General features: G+C 38.6%; 1 protein-coding gene across 1 annotated transcript in view; it reads right to left on the reverse strand.

Moving 5' to 3' along the window:
* The window catches only part of COL24A1 (collagen type XXIV alpha 1 chain), a 115,856-nt gene that overhangs the window by 84,868 nt on the left and 13,535 nt on the right, over positions 1–17,453 (reverse strand). Inside the window, exons 4-11 of the mRNA XM_041421831.1 lie at positions 14,568–14,621; positions 11,361–11,414; positions 9,293–9,346; positions 7,699–7,752; positions 4,232–4,276; positions 3,015–3,068; positions 1,795–1,839; positions 31–84 (exon numbers count right to left, since the gene is read on the reverse strand). Of these exons, the coding sequence (XP_041277765.1) occupies positions 31–84; positions 1,795–1,839; positions 3,015–3,068; positions 4,232–4,276; positions 7,699–7,752; positions 9,293–9,346; positions 11,361–11,414; positions 14,568–14,621 (414 nt within the window). The remainder of the gene's footprint in view (positions 1–30; positions 85–1,794; positions 1,840–3,014; positions 3,069–4,231; positions 4,277–7,698; positions 7,753–9,292; positions 9,347–11,360; positions 11,415–14,567; positions 14,622–17,453) is intronic.

Below are 17,453 nucleotides of genomic sequence, written 5' to 3' on the forward strand. Positions count from 1 at the left end.
AACATTTCATTAATGTTCTGTTAGCCCTACCCTTTCTCCTTCAGGTCCTGGTTGTCCTGCCACACCTGGAGGTCCAATGAAACCCTAAAAATGCAAGAACAGTGCTTCATTTCAAGGCTGCTTGTCCCTCAGTACTGGCCAGCTAGAGCTCATGACACAGGAAATAAATTCAGGCTCATTTGAAACTATCAGTGAAGCTTTAGAAATTTAAATGTGACTAGGATTTAATTTCTTGGAGGCTGATTTTTTTTTAATTATGGAAGATGGTACCTACCTTATCATCCAGACCTAAGGAGAGTAAGGAAAACAAAGACACATCTACTTTCTATAGTTACTAGAAACAGCTGAGAAGCACAGTTTGATTACAGGAATATTTTAAAGCTAAAGCTCTAAAGATACTTCGCATCATGTTGATAAACACCTCCAAGGCACAGGAGTATGTGTCAAGAGGGCTGTGTCATCATTTTTACTGGGAGTTACTTTTAGAATTCACACACAAGATTTAGCCTTAAGGTGTTTTCCCCTAAAATGACTCCGCATTGGCCATTTTTAGCTTTGTGTAAACAGAGAAGCAGTAACTTTCAGGAAAGTGACTGGGATCACTTATGTCTTGTTCATTGAAGGGAGAATAAGTCAAAATGCAGATGAGAATCTGAACAAAAATAAACTGAAGAAACATAAATGAAACAATCCCTGAGGGTGCAATATCTGTTGGCACTTGATCCTGCCAAACTGATTTTCCCCATCACTGTAATCAAAAGTGGCATTAAAAAAACCATTCCAAAACCCCCAGACATGTGTCTGAGAAGCTGCTGCAGGTAAAGTCTTCTAGTAACTACACTAAAAAAACAAGTCAAAAGCAACACTTGCAACACAGTAAGATGATATTAATTGATACTTGAGAACACAATGCACTGCTGAGAAACCTGTACATGAGCTGAGGGCCTGAAAATGCCCACAAAAAGCCTCCTTCCAATCCTGGATGCAAGCAGCAATATACAGGTTTCTGTAAACCTGTGCCTTCTCCTTGATGGTGAGAGTCAGTCTGAAGAAATACTCATCCATGCAGAAGCATGTGTAGGCATGCTCATGTGTCTATTCACAGAAAACTAAATTACACAGCACCCACCCAAAAAAAACCAAACCAAAACAAAATGAACAAACCCACGACCCTCAAAAAAACCCAAACCACCAAGAAAAAGAGAGAGAGCATGATAAAAGGCACACACAGAGAAAAACCCAAACCAGCCAGGAATAAAAACCAATCTATTTTGCTTCCAAGAATAACCAAAACCAAACCTTGGATGCGTGGAGCATTAAGAACCTTCAGTGCCTGGGATACATATAACTATGACTGAATCATTCTAAAATCTCAAGATCCCTTTCATGGTTTTTATGTGACAAGACTGTTTCCTTTTATCTACTTCTGTAGCTGTTACAGACTGCAAATGTCAGATCTGTCTCCCTTCTTGACAGCCTCCATGATGGAAATAAAGCTTCAGGCCTGAGAAACATCCACTCAGCCCTCACACCCAGCACGGCTTTTCTTTCTCTCCTGCAGGCAAGTGAGAGGAAGGGCAACAATGGAAAACTGCTGCTCACCATGGGAAAAAAATAAACTCTTGCACACATATGTTGAAAGAAGCTCTGAGTTTTCTCATTTGTAGGTTCTATAAAGGCAGCATGGTTCTGCAGGCACACAACTGGCACAGCTCAGTTAAATTCCTCACCCCCTTTCTTACTGTATGGGTAAAAATAGACATGGATATCAAAATGCTTAAGATGCTTACTTACTCTTACTCCTTTAGGACCTGGGTTACCTTCTGGTCCAGCTAGACCCTGTTACAAAAAGACAGAAGTTGTAATTTTAAACAACCAGATATGCTCTGTGTAAAAGAATTGGAACAGCACTTGTCAACTGTAAACTGGCAACGCAGTCTTGAAATTTTTAAGACTGAAGAAAGTGTCATCAAGTACCCCCCTGGGACTGTATTCAGAAAGGTCTCCCATTAGAGCATGCCTGAAACATAGATCATGACTGAAACTTCCATTACATTAAAATTATTTATTCGGGGAGAAAATTTTTTTTTCCAGACACATTGATCAGGCATTACAGTGACATAATTTCACAGGATTTTTAATGAACTTTTGTATTTGGACACATTTCAATTACATTCAAGCTAGTGTCAGAATTGCATATGTGGTCCAAATGCTCTAAACATTTTATGTGATTCAACACAAAACGTTATCATCCATTACTCTATAAAATATTGTAAAGGAACTTTGAAATATATAATCACTACAAACTTAATCCAACAATACACTGAAGTATTGGTGAAATTCACCCTTTAAGCAGATACAAAACCACAAAGTCTGTTGTTGCCAATTGGCTCACAGACATTTACATGAGGAAGATGCTGAGCATTTCACTTTTTATCTTATTTGTATTACTGCACTGAGGTATCTGTTACTTTATACATAAATCAATATTTATATAAGTACTTCTGTGTAAAGAAAGCTGCTTTCTGGCTTTATTGGTTGTCCTAAAATATCCCAGTGGGGGGAAAAACCCATCAAACTTTTAACATTCCCCTTTCCTAAAGGACTGAAGAAATAAACAGCAGTGAAAGAAACACATTGGTGAAAAATCAGGAGGAACAGGTAGTTTCCTATTGCCTCTGGACTTGAAATACAAAGAAGATAAACCACACAGAACCACATGAGTTTTATAAAGAGAGTGTAAAGTATTTAGACATTCAGTTCTTTGGTAATGCCATTTATATGCTCCAGAAAAGAACAGCATCTAACACATCCAAGTTTAAAAGGCATGAGAATCAACATTCCCTCCAAGCCACTACCAGAGAAAGAGGTTTGTTTCAAAGAAAAAAGACAGGATGTAAACAAATACATTTTTACAATCAGTAGTTTCAAAAGAGTTAGATATGGTACTTTTGAAAAGAGTAAATGAGAAAAACAAAAAATAAAATGCAAAGACATTTGTATAGTTACTGCACCTGCCTGCCAGGGTAACCAACTGCCCCAATACTGCCAGCCATTCCTGGAATTCCCTAAGTGGAAAAGGAAAAAAGAAAAGGAAAATAAACAACAAACATGTTTAATGTCATGGTTTGGAGTCTGTTCTATCATTTCTCTTTTAACATCTACTGGTATGACACAGCTTAAGCACGTGGAAAAATTACTCTTCAAGCAAGCTACACGCAACACCCAAAAACTGACTCATCTTATGTAAGAACTCTGCCAATTTCAGTCACATGTCCTTTCAAAAGTGTCTAAGATTTTGTGAAATACAACAGTGGACACCTTATTTCCATAATTCAAACATAATTCAGGAGGGCAATAGGAGGCAATGAGGTAATTGCACTGGTCTTAGATGTATTTGAAACAAATACCTTAAACTTTCCATTAAAGAATCCTTGTGTCCTTACAAAGCCAATTTTTGTTTTGTTTCTTCCAGAATCAGGTCTATATAGCACTGGATAAAACATGAATGCATACAATTGTCTCTACATTCCTCTTCTGATGTCAAGAATCAACTTTTTTTTCCCCCATTAGTTATCTCTATCTCACTGATAGATTACAGTCATCACAGAAAACATCCTGTGAGACTGTAACAAAAATCAGCACTCATACAGTTAAGGTTTGGGCATAGAACTCAGGAAAGTCATGAATGATGTCCTTGCATTTTCATCTCCTTTCAGGTGTTTACCATCAGTTATCATCACCATTTCCTTTTCAGTGTGATCCAAAAGGAGACTCTTTCCATCTCCTCTGCCATTAGGAGCATCATAAATGCTAACAAGAGACAGTAGCAATTGGATGCCTTTGAAATTACATTCAGATTTCTTCCTGAACTGACATGGCAGTTTAAAAAGTGCTGAATAACTATTTCATTTCCTACATGCTAGGAGATGTAAAATGCATTAAATCAGTAGAGGTTTGAAATGTGTCTCTTATAAGAATTTTACATCAACATACTTCAAATTGGTGTGGTAGCTAAAAAACAAGCTGAATAAGCTTTTACATTTCATTTAGACTCCTTTTTTTACCACACTGACCTCAACACAATCAGAATTAGTGTTCAAAACTTGTTCAATATTTCCTTAAGCAGTTTACACAGCTTGCTTGTGTTGAACACTTATAATGGATTATACATTCTCCTGTCCTAATGGTTCACCTGCAGAGCACAGAGCACTGTGCTTGCATCCCTTACCTGCTCACCCCGTGGGCCTTGCAGTCCTGGGTAACCCTTAAGACCCTACAGGTAGAGACAGATATCTGTGATAAATACAATTAAACAAAATGGGCATTCTTTTTCTACTCTATTCTCTCTTTATCAAAGAAAAAAAATCCAGATTTGTCTGCCTGCGGAATTAGCATGGTTTACATTTAGCAGCTCATATGAAAACTAAGCTAGAGAAAACTTGGCAGTTTAGACAGAAAACTTGGCAGTTTAGACAATTTCAAGACATAAGTATGCTTAAAGGCAGTTTCAGACTTGTACTCTTTTAAACAAATGAATACACGGGATGCTGTCCTAGATTCTGTACTGTGCATTTCCCCATCCCAAACCCTTGTCACAGCGCCCTTTCTGAACACGGCAGCTTGGAAGAAGGGTATAGAGGGTCATGCCAGACTGTTCTAGGACACACTCAGGAAAGACAGACCTTCCAGGACACAAAATACCTCTTTTTAAAATTCATATAGAACAAATTTTGGCTCTTATACTGTGGAATTTATATTGGTAGCGAGAACATCATCCCAGAAATCTCTGTGGGGCTGGAACCACAGAGAGAGATGAAACTCTTGAACTTCACTCCCTATGCATCGGCTATTTCAAGCACATTTTAACTCTTTAAAAAAAAGAAGAATTAAAATAGAGCCGGAGCCTGCTGCCTCCATCAGTGCACTTGAAAGAGGAACCACCTCCTTGAACATCTTTGCGCTGGACTAAACACATCCAGACCAGCTGGCCTAGAAGGGAGCCTTGACTGTTGCATGACAGATGCAGAAGCCTGGTCTCCACATCCCTTGCAAGAGGTACTGGGAATACACAAGTCCAAAAGCTACAGCTTGAAAGACAAAAGACCAAAGCAATCCTTATTCTGGCTGGAAATCTATCATAAACTTGGACTCAAAGGCATTGGCTGAGCCGTGGGAGTGTCTTGGCTGATGTTGAACATCCATCTGCCTTGCAGCATGATAGTACTCATCACTCAGTAGAGACTTGAGACTCACTGGCATAAAAAGCAATTCTGCAACTGATTTCAGCACATCAGGTATTCCAGAGTTTCAGATAAGCTTCTGTGTGACCACAACAGTATTGCTGCATGACATTAATTTTTTTATCATATACAAAGTTAAAAGATAAAATTATTTTGCTTGGTGACAATTTTGGCATAAACAGGTAACTCCTCTTTAATTTTTGTAGTATGCCTCAAGAAACTACAATTTCTTACAGTCCCAGCCAATCCTTTATCTCATGCATTTTATCCACTACAGAATTTTATCTTCTCTCTATACTTAAATGATCAACTGAAGTAGGTGTAGCTAGAAGAGACCCCTCAGTAGTTTCCTTATTTTGTACTAGAACAAAAGGAAAACTATACACAGAAATGCTCAAAGAAAAGTTTACCACAATTATTTCAAAGTGGGTCATTTTAGCTGATTAACACCAGTACAGACAGACCCAAAAGAAGGCACACAAAAAAGTGAGATGGACTGATTTCTGCTTTGTATATTTCTACACAACAGCACGTGGCTTCTGTAGAGGAAAACTGCTCTTAACTAATGTTTTAGAATAGTATGCCCATATTTTCATTCAGAATTAACACGGCCTTAATTCATTGTAACTCACTCAGTGCTGGTTGGGAATGCAACTAAACCACGGTAAAGTGAGCACCATTCCAAAGAGACAGTTTTCACACATAGGTTTCTTTTTCTGTGACTTAGCTAAGCCCCTTCAAATTCTTCATTTTTTATTAGCTTGAATTTGTATTCTTAAGTATGCCCACATAATTAAGTTTAATCTGCGCTAAAATGAAAATTAAGAATAAGAATACAAGTTCACATGTGCTAGTTTGAAAAATCAATTACCTTCCAAATTCTATGAAGATTAATTCTCTGACTTAAAAGCTCAATATGGAACAGAATGGTTTGAAGCTTCCAAATACAACTTCAAGCACATTTCAAAAACACAGCAAGTTGTAAGAATAATTCAGTGTGCTTGAGAGAAAAAAATACTTACTGCCAACTAAAATGTAGCAAGTTTAAATGTCTGACTTCTACCATGTGCAGCACAGTGGGACCCAGACTGAGTGAAGTATGTATACAGCAGTCTGTACATGACAGCCAGGACTATTCAGGCTGAGTCTTTCCATTTTACTGCTACCCATTGTGCTTTACCAGAATTTCTAGGTATTTGTAATTAAAATCTAGCACAACATCGGCAACTACACTAGAGTGCCAGGAAGTCCCTGTAACCCGTAAAAATCAGTAGGTAAAGTTGTTATGACTAACACTACAACCATCAGCTACAGAGAGAAAGTAAGTGCAGCACATAAAAGGACTCCCATGTGCTGTCAGGAGTCCTCACAATGCTGACTTTTGAAAAAATGTTTCATCAGAGAACAGCTTTGTTTTATTTTTCCTTAATAGTTCCATTCTATCTTGTTTGCTGATCTTTATTCCACAACTAAGACTTCACCTAGCAACTCAGCCCAAATATCTCAAGGAATGGAAATACTACTTTTCTCTCACAGGACTGGAGTTTCCTTCTGGTCCAGGAAAATAGGATTCTGTAGAAGAAGCACTGGGAGACACTCAGCAGCATAAAGCTGACACTTAATAGAATAATGCTGATCTTAGCATAGGTATACTTCTTTTGAAATTTGCTTATCAGCCTTACCCTTACATGATGCCAAAGTAAAGACAAAATGAAATATGGAGCCCTTCTCTGGTTGAAACCAGCCCTTTTCCTTTCCTATTTCTTACTGTGTTCTACTTCAGTATGCAAATTTTACCAGGATTTTATACACCCAGATTCTCATGAATTACTGTCACACACAGATAGGGAATAAACTAGAGCAGAAATCTTGGGAAAGCTCTTTCCCAGAGCCATTCCAAACCACCCTAACCCCAGAGCACTGCAGTGGTTCTCAGGTACTGCCATGGCCTTGGCAAGCCCCTGCCCAGGAGTGATGTCCTTTGGTGCCAACCCTCCCCCAAGTGCCCTGGCTTGTAGGGGCAGGTACTGGCCTCTCTGTACAGTCCACTCAATTCAGGGGAGAGGGAAAGGGGAGCCTTCTGCCCTATGAGGTCTCCAGACTGATATAAAGAAAAACACATAAAAAAAACACTTTATATGCTGTATTATAGCATACAACTGTCCTGAAACTGAGCACAATTGAAGTGAAGTGGTTTCATTTCACAGGTAAGCCTGCCTTCCCTAGTAGCACTTCTCTCTGAACAGGGAACAGGGGCACACCATGCCTTTTGGAGAACACCAACATAAACAGCTGTGATTTACACCCTGCTATGATGATCCCACTGAATTGTTGTAAGGGGAGGTTTTGCACAGTAGACACAGTGCCAACAGCAAGTCTTGACCATCAGACATCCACCTGGTGGGCACTGATTTGAGCCAGGATGAGTTAAATGGAAATGGAAACAGTGTCTTACCTTTAACCCTTTGACCCCAGGTGGGCCTGGAGAGCCCATGGGACCTGGATCACCCTATAAGACAAAACAGCCAGAATCAATATGTTTCACTGCAACATCACCCAGGGTTATAAACATGTAGCACTTAATATCTTCTCTGCACTCTTGGACACTTGGTATGAAGAACTAGCTAATGTTATTTGATTTTTATTACTTTTTTAGAGGAAGAAAATTGAAAAGGCAACAGTTCCTCAACTGCAACCATTGGGTGCAACACGTCTGCTCCTGTAACATGGCCAAATCATGGCTGGAACAGACCTGGTTCACAACCTCACAAGGTTTTCAATTAGCCAACATAAACAGGAGTGAGGAAGCCATACAGCTCTTGAGTCAACCCTTTCCTCAGAAACAAGTGGTTTTACCTCAAATTAATACATATATATATATAACCACTGCTGTGGATTGTTTGTTTTAATGTTATGCCAACAATCAGCAGCCAAGAGCCAGACACCATGATGGTGTGTGCTGTCAGAACATAGCATAAATCTGATCTCTGTGAAAGTCAGCTGGAGAGGAGCACAAGGACAAAGAGGCTGTGGGGGAACACTGCTGCTCTCTTCAGGTGCTTTAAACTTCACAACCACATGATGGTACATGGCAATAAGAATCAGAGCATCTCAAATGCTGGGGAGATGGAAAAAGACAGAAATTTTCATGGTTGCTGCACATGGGGAAGGAGGGAAGGTTTTTTTAGCTCTTCTTCTTGCTCAGGACTCACAGTGAAGAGATTCACTCATTCATGATTACTGCCTGAATTCAAACCCAGTAAGTCAAGGAATGCATCCTGGAAGTGAATTACTGTCCAAGTAAATGCAAGTCTATTAATGTAAGTCTATTAATCTAAGTGTATTAATTAGAGCAAGCAATTTTGATTTGAGGGAAAAAATTAAGAACAGCACAGGCTAACATATTAGAATGCAAACATCCAACTACATATTAAGTATTATCACATTACTGTGTAGGAAACTATAGTGCCAATCTGAAAATGAAACAATCACAAGCTTTCAAGCCCACAATTTCTACAAAAAATGGAATATTTATACTCAGATATTTGGGCAGAGAAAGCAGCAACTAGTTTGGCTAAAGTTGCTTAGGAGGCAGTAGCAGAAAAAGCCTCTGAAGTGAAAAGACAAATTCTGGCTATTTTAAAAAGCAGTTAAATACAATACAGCGTGCAGTAATTTGTTCACTTGTCATCACCAAATTCTGTTTTACACAACTTTCTGGAATATAAGGAAAACTGGAATCTGTACTTTGTTATATCAGTGTGAATCTAGTCCAATTTCATTGTTCTATAGTCCTTGCATTTCATTTTTATAAATTACATCAAATACATAATTTAAATTTCAACTTTTAATATATTTTTTAATTTTCCTTGGATTCATTATGTCACCTGTGTCTACAGTGGTCACTCTAATGTAATTAACTGCTAAAATACATCAGTGCTAAAGTAAATACAAAGAATTTTTCTGTTATAATTTATCTGACTATTACACGAGACTTCACAGAAGAATGGGACAGACAAAACATTTTTCTATAATTAAGTAAATAATACCTTTTCTCCACATTTTGCCCGTCCTGGAGAGAGTCCTGGGTCTCCTTTAGGGCCCTGTCACAGAGAAATTAAGCTCAATAATACCACTGGAAGAGAATTTCTAATAATATATGCTAAAACAAGTATTCTCAACCATTACAGCAAGAGCAGAAAAAAATGTAAACTTGCTTCCTACTATAGATATTTTTCTCATAACTTTTTCAGTAAAGATCTAGGGAAAAAATAAAATAGTGCAGGTTCACACTGAAATGAGATTTACCTTTTTCAAACTTTGTAAAGTCACAAAACTTTGAAAAGCAGATTTTTTTTGGTAAATCCAAGCAGGATTAGAGCAGATGCTCCAGCCAAATTGCTCTGCCCCTGTGTCCATCACTTTAGGGCAGCAGTTGTTCCTCCAACAAAGTGCAGGATTATCAGGCTGTATTGCTGCATGAACCATAACCTCGTACACGTTTCCTCAGGCTCAGCCTTCCCACAGTGCCAGAATCCACAAAATTCGATTTTCTTAACTAATCTATTTTTCAAAGAGCCAAGAATAAAGCCAAACCTCGTGGATACCTTACATTACTTTACAAACTCCCCCAAGCGTTTATCAGGAATTAAGTGCTGAGGGGTTGGCTATTGCTTGGAACTGCTGGCCCTCACTCAGGGCTGGACACTTTGCTGCAAGGATATTAAAGTTGTGCTTTGTTTCAGAAGCAGCTGCAGAAAGGATCCTTCAGCACAGGAGGGAAACATTCATGCATGTTAAAGACAGAATAAAATTCTGCCTTCATTTACTGCTGGAAAATTCTTGCAACTCATCTGCCATGTTTTAATATCAAACAAGAGTGTTTGTTTCAGTGTGGTCAACTGGATCATCACAGACAATAATTCAGGAGCACCTAGCTGATTTTTATTTAGAGAATACCACTTCAGAATATGCCTGTATCAAAAGGATAATTTATAATCTAACAAATTACAGAGATCACTAAGCACCTAGCAATATATATATATATTTATACTTAAATAAAATATATATAGGTCCATACACACATGTACAATTCCTTCTATTCTTAAACTAATGGACAGAGCTACAGAACTGATCAATACTATCATCCAGCAGAGGGAGAAAATAAATTCTAAAACAATGCCTAGGAGTAATTGGTTACAATAAATAATTATTTTCCTAGCAATGTATTCCATTACATAGCTAGCATAACTACAGTAAAAATTAATTATGAATCTTTAACTGTCCCTATAGAACTAGATAAAAACAAACACACACAAAAGCCACATTCACTTGGTTTTACAGCACTTGGCACTGAAAGCTTTATTAAATTTCTTTTTATGTCCTCAAGCAGATTTTAGCACCTGTCATGACATGTCAGATTCCTGCAATTAGGAATCATACTAAACAAATCATGGTGCTGCCTTTTTCCTAACAGATCTATCAAATTGTTCAAACTAAATTTGAGTTGAAGGCATTCTGCAACTGCACAAATCTGTCAAATCTATTTAAAGGGCCTATGTTACACAAGATGGAAGATGTTATTTGAGCTTCAAGTCCAGTATTTTGTCTTTGACTTTAAATATCACTTCCATAAATCTTCAGAAAATTATTCTAGCATATTAATAAATAAAAATGTTGCAGATATTAGAATATTTAAATAGCAAAGCTTGGACATGGACAATAAAATAGCAATTGACAGGGACTGACCATCTACATTTTTCCTTTTTTTAAGCAAAGCAAACATTTACAGCAGTTAAGCATTTAAACCTCAGTTTATCAGAGGCTGATTTATAGGTACTCTTTTGGGAAGTACAGATTACTTGCAAAGATAACCATTTCCAAGTCATCATTCTGCACACATAGGTGATTTTCTTTCCACTGAATAATCTGCTATTTTGTTTTGATCTGAAGTTCAATTTGATTGATTACATTTAATTAAAATATGTTTATAGTAGCAGTCTCCACCTGTAAACAAAAGTAGCCCAATTACTTCTATTGTAGGAAACAGTTCTGGAGCTTCCAAAAAGTATTAAAAAGTTCATGTATTTACATGTCACCATGGATAAATAAACTCACCTTGGGACCTGGCAGTCCTGGCAGACCTGGGTTCCCATGTGGTCCTGGAATACCCTATTAAAAAAGCCCCAAACAAATGAAGAGAACAACGACTGGGATTACTCTGTACACCACTGAACAAATGTGAATGGATTGCAGAGAACAATTTCACTGCATCTTTCCTGCTTTTAGAATCACTGGTTAGGATTTTCAAAGGATTCACAAGAAATAAAACATACACTTCTTCCTAAAAATTAAAAGTGAAGGTGAGTACCCCCTTTTTTATTACAAATCTCAGTTTCTGTTGTCTTCCCAGGTAATTCTTAACAGGTTTGGCATAGTCACTGCAATGTTGCTCTCCAGCTACAACACTTGAAGGCATGGAATAAAAATCAGAAAAAATCACATTCTGGGGTTCCCAGCTACACACTGCAAAGGGAAGGAAGTGGATGAGTATCACAGACTCTCCTGATTCTCCCACAGCCAGTGTAGAAAATGGACTTGTTACTAAAACAATTCAACTGTTCCAGGAACAGAATAAGCTATCAAGACTATCCACGCTGTCCAGTATAAATGTCTGTTCCTGCAACATATTCAGCAATCTTCACTCCTTGAAAAATTGCATATTAGGGAAAATATTTGTTGCAATGGTTGTCAGCAGCTATTCATCTTCCAAGTGCTGAAGGATCCAACTGGTGAAAATCTGTCCCTGAAAAACTGGCAACAAAGCTTCTGTTGAATTCACTAAAGCCAAAATTCTTCCAAAATCCACATATAATAAGAATACTTTTGGACTTTCTTGTATACTCAGTGGTGTAACAACAGATAAACTCAGTGTTTGTCTTTCCCCCAAAAGAGGGCTCATTTAGCAATTACACCTTGCAGTAACACTGAAAGCTGCATCTCTTCAGTGCTCCCTCTCACTCATGACAATGTTGACATAACCCCACAGAAATGCTAATCCCACGTGCTGTTTGAGAGATTAATTTGCACACTGGCAACTCTGGAGGCACTCTCAGGGATTTAGAAGAAAGGAAACAAATAGAAAGTGCCAGCAGTGCTGCAGTGGCTCCTGCTTTCGCTGCTGCAGCGTTACTGTCTTGGGGCACGGACCTGGGATACAGAAATTCTAGCACAAGATTCTCATGGAATGAGGTATCAGAGGAGTTTCATGACATCACTAATTCTGAAACCGCTGAAATTTCATTATCAAGAAACTTGGAACAAGCCATGACACTTAGAAAACACTGTCACATGTGAGCTTCTCTACCATACAATTGCAGGGGTCAAAATCGTTTTCAGTGACGTCTCTAACCATTAACCATACATGCCCCAAGTGTCCCAGCCATGTGGGTCTCTGTCAGGATCAGCTTTGGACACACACCCTGAAGAAGGCCCAGGCAATGCAGCTCTGCACTCTGCTGTTTCCCTTTGACACCTTGAGTCACATTTCAGGATCACAAATGGCAACTCAAGTGAAGGAAAACAGAAGTCACAGGGCAGGCTGCTAGATGAGGATCTGAATTTTCAGTCAACAAAGTTTGTGCAGGCTTTTTGGTTCAAAAAACTCTTGTCATAACTTACATCATCACTAGCTGCACCTGCCTAAATTTATCAGTATTGTACAAAGGAAAGAACACTGACATTTCAAAACCATTTATTTTTTTATCAAATAAACAGGTTTATAGACTTGCTTGGCCTGTATAAATATACTTTAAACTCAGAACTGCTAGTAAATATTCATCTCAGCCATTTTCATACTTCTCCAGGCACCTTACTGTAAGCTGTTCCTTCACATTGGAAAGTGTATCCTACACAATAATTAATCCAGAGAACTCACATAGTAGAGCACAGTGCTTTTAAATACTCTATACCTGTAAAAAGACCTTCAGAAAAAAAAATCCCAAACAAATTGCAGCTAGGCAAGGGCAATCTCACCAACAAGCATGCTTTTAAACACATGAACAGCCTCCTCTAAAACAAAGAAAACTTTCCAGTTGTGAGGATCTACCTGCACACGTGAGATCCTGCCTCTGATGCCAGACATATCCTTGCCACAGGCAGTGTGCAACATAAAAAAGCCGAGTTGTAAAAATTGTCAGCTCTTACACAGAAGGATCCAAGAAGTCATGAAGAGATTAATTAGAAGGAATACTTTTCATTTTATACTTTTAAATGTGCCTCTTCTCCTTTTGCCTCCAAAATGCTCTGAAACATCAGTTAGGTTTTTGGTCTCCTTGACCAGTGCACTTCCCACCCATCAGGCCAAGTTTAGAACATCCTGTGCTGTGCTGCCTTTCAACAGGCTATTGAGCAGCATCTTCTTTAAACCTTCCTCAAAGGCTGAACCAAAACTCCTCCCACACATCTGCAGATGTCAGCTCCTTTTCTCCCACTTCCCATCTGCCTGGCTGACTCCAGCCACAACCATTCACATCCCCAGCTACCACAGCCTGAAATCATCCCCACACCAAACCTTCAGCTGCTCCCTCCAGCTGCCCTTCCCCTAAAACCCCACTGATCAATCACGACCTCAGGGACTGCTCAAACAGTTTTAGTGCACAACTGCACAAACACAAATTCAGCCTCCATTGCACCCTCCTCTCCCCTGCTCACGGCAGCGGGGGTCACTGGGCAAAGCCCCTGCTCTGTCCCGGGCACAGGGCAAGGCTGCTGCCCCTGCTCCTGCTGGGCTGCACCCACTCACACCAAATAAACCATTTCCTACTGTAGCTCATTCTTTAGCAAAGCACCCTGATAGCAACCTAGCATCAAGCTGTTGAAGCTCAAGAGACTAAAAGAAATTTTTAGGATTACTTTTCCCCCTCCACTCTGTCTTGCAATGGTTAATTTTGTATCTGTGCCTGCTCCTCAGAGGATGCATTACTCACTCCTCCTCACTCCAAAACAAATGAATGTGGCTTTAGATTGCAGCAGATGGGAGCAGCATGTTAAAACTAGAAGTTAATTCTGGGAGCAGCAAAATCCAGGTACAAATATAACAATGCTCAGTGCATGCGTCCATACATGGAATTAACTATGCCGGAAACACAGCAGAAGAAACTGTTTGTTTGTCTTGCTTTAACCCATCTGCCAAATGTTAAGAATCATACACTTTCATAACCACTAAACATATGAATAAAGTTGAGAAAAACAAAATTATGCAAACTCCAGTCTGATTATTATGACCAGCCCAGAGGCGCAGAAGAACACAGAGGTTTTACTCACCCGAGGACCTCTCTTCCCTGAAGGACCAGGTAAACCTGGAGGACCTGGAGGACCCTGGTGATAGAAAATCAAAGCAGTTGAGGCTAAAACCTGACAGAAGGACAGTATCACAACTCCACATGAGACCAGTTTTGCTAAGTGACAACCTTGTGCTCGTGCTGACCTCCTCAATTTGAAAACCAATTCTGAAATTACAAGGAAGTGTGTTTTTGATCTGACTGCAAATCAGATTTCTGTTTAGAAAGTATCTTGTGTCAGAGAAATTGGAGCTAACAATCTGGATAGTAACTTTTACTCAAGTGTATTGGTACTAAAGGAAGAAAAGATTTGATGAGGAAAGCAAGTGCAACGTATTTGTAAACAAAGGACAGAGAATAATTAAGGCTCTTCAATAAGCTTGCTGGCATACCACACATTTCAGAAAGGTTGGAGTAACTGTGAAAAAATAAAATACTACCTCACAGAAATTACAAATATGAAATATAGAAAATAAATGTGGACAAATTACTGTTCAGTTTCCTATTAAAAGCTTTTACTAAGAATAACTGGTAGCCCATTTGCCCTTGTACATAATGAATATCATTCTCTTTAAAGATAATGCAGACTTTTCAAGATGCTAGTATATGATCAAATGTTTCTTTTGTAAATGAGTTATATTACTAGTCACCATATGAGACAGTGTAACAGCCCCTGCATATCTGGTTGTTTTGAACATAGAAACCTTTCTTTTTCTATACAACGACTGCTGTTCAAATTTGAAACCCCAGGATCAACTTCACTGCACTTAAATACAAATGAGTGCTCTAAACTAAAATCTGCACTACCTTATGTTACATTTCCCCTATCAAATTAAGGGAAATTAAGAGCCCCAGCTGTAACAGGAGCCATGTACTTTCTGCAAGGGCATATGGGCATCAGCAAAGCCAGACCTCTTGGAGGAGGTCAGTGGATGGCAGCAGTCAGGGTTCAAGCTGCTCCCTCACCCAGGCTTCCTCACACTGCTCTGCAGGTGTGACACCCTCCCAGCTGAGACACCAGGCCAACCACTGAGCACCACACTGCCCACCACCCAACAACAGAGCTGAAAACCGCTGAAAGGAGCACCAGGAAAACCAGAAGCGCTATTATGGTGGCTGAAATGACCAGCAGGAAGGTTTTGCTAAACAGGGAAGAGATAAAAAAGGGAAGTGTGGAAGGAAAAAAAGACAAACAGCCTTGAGGGTTTTATCAGCAAGCAACATTTCATTAAGATCAAAGCTGGATTTTTGAAAACTTCCCATTTTGCATGATACTTTTTTTTCTTAGAAAGGTAATGTCACTGCAGACAAGACAGTGCTGATTATGGAATTCAGGCATCGTCAAGCTAATGACATTAATTTGGTCAAAATACAGATTACTTATGCACAGTTCTGGGAAAAACACTGTTCTAAGGAACTAAAAATATGAATTATTTCCTCTCCAATTAATCACAAGAAACATAGGAGTTTTAACGCAGTTGGGAATATCTGCATGTCCCTACATGCTACATTAAATCACACTGAAACCCATGCCTGCACTTTCCCCTCTGTGCAATTTAGAGGACACAAATCTGTGTAACAGCCCTGATCTTTAGATCAAACCATAACATGTCATGCTTTTAGCATAGGACATCCTCTATTCATTATGATTCCATAAATGCTCACTAACATCCTCATTTTTCTGAAGTAGAAAGACCCCAAGTTTAATAGCACAAGAAACATAACAGGGAGATATATGGAAAACTCTTGACCTGACATTCTTGTCCAGGTTCAAAAATGCACTTGAAAGGGCACAGAGAGCTCCCACCCCACCCTGCTGAAGCAGTATGTTTTTAAAAACTCCTCCCAAAATGTAAGTTAAGTGATGCCTTTTGATTAGATAATTATCCTGGGACTACAAAAGAAAACATATTTTTGTTAAGTGAAACAGTTGCAACCAGTGTGCATTCTTTTGTAATTTGTGTTCTTCTCTATCCCTCTTTCAGACATTTCCTTAAAAATACATTAATAGCTAAATCACATACACTCATTTTCTTAATAGAATCTTGCTGAGTATTAAGATCCCTGATCTTTGTTGCTGGTTTATTGAATGAGGGCAGTGAGAACACGTTTCCTTATGTGACTTCTAATTTTTTTTAAAACATTATCTGCTTCCTTTGCAACAGAAAACAAATAAAAGAACACCCAAATCCATCCACCCTTACTTTCATTACTCTAATTCAAACCTAACTATATCTTTTCATACAAAAAGAAAACCACAAAAAAAAGGAAAATCTAATCAACAAAACAAAAAAAGCAAGTGAAATTGTACTTCATGATATGGTTTAAAAATTTTAACCAAAATCTCACACAAGCACAAAGCATGATCTATCATATTTCCCAGGCTAAGCATGAACTGATGTTCCTTCTGGTCTGTAGCTTCATATATATGGGCACATTTCTATGTACTAAAAAGTTTATGAGCCTTGTGCACACAATAACAAAAGATTAACAAGTTTCTATTAAAACCACTACTGTGCATTTGCAGTTGTATCAAAAATCACTTACCCTGCGAACTGAAAAAATACCTCCAAATCTTGTAAGACTGTTCTAAAAACCGTTTTCTATCCAGGTTTGTTTAACCCCATAACCTTGAATTGATTGCAGACTAGATTCTGCAGCTGGTCTATTTCTACAACTATAAATTTTGCCTGCATTGCTCAACCAAGACAACTGTGTCAGTTTTCCAAGCAGCCTGGTCTTTTTATGGACCAGCACCCTTATTTGTGAACTACATTGAATGAGCCTGCAATTTTATTATGTGAGCAGTCCCTGTAATTAGTACTTACAAATATCCAGCTGCATTCAAAATTTTAAAGAAGTCTGGATT

The sequence above is a fragment of the Onychostruthus taczanowskii genome, unplaced genomic scaffold, assembly GCF_017590055.1.
Source record: "Onychostruthus taczanowskii isolate IOZ18803 unplaced genomic scaffold, ASM1759005v1 scaffold7, whole genome shotgun sequence".
Lineage (NCBI taxonomy): Eukaryota > Metazoa > Chordata > Aves > Passeriformes > Passeridae > Onychostruthus > Onychostruthus taczanowskii.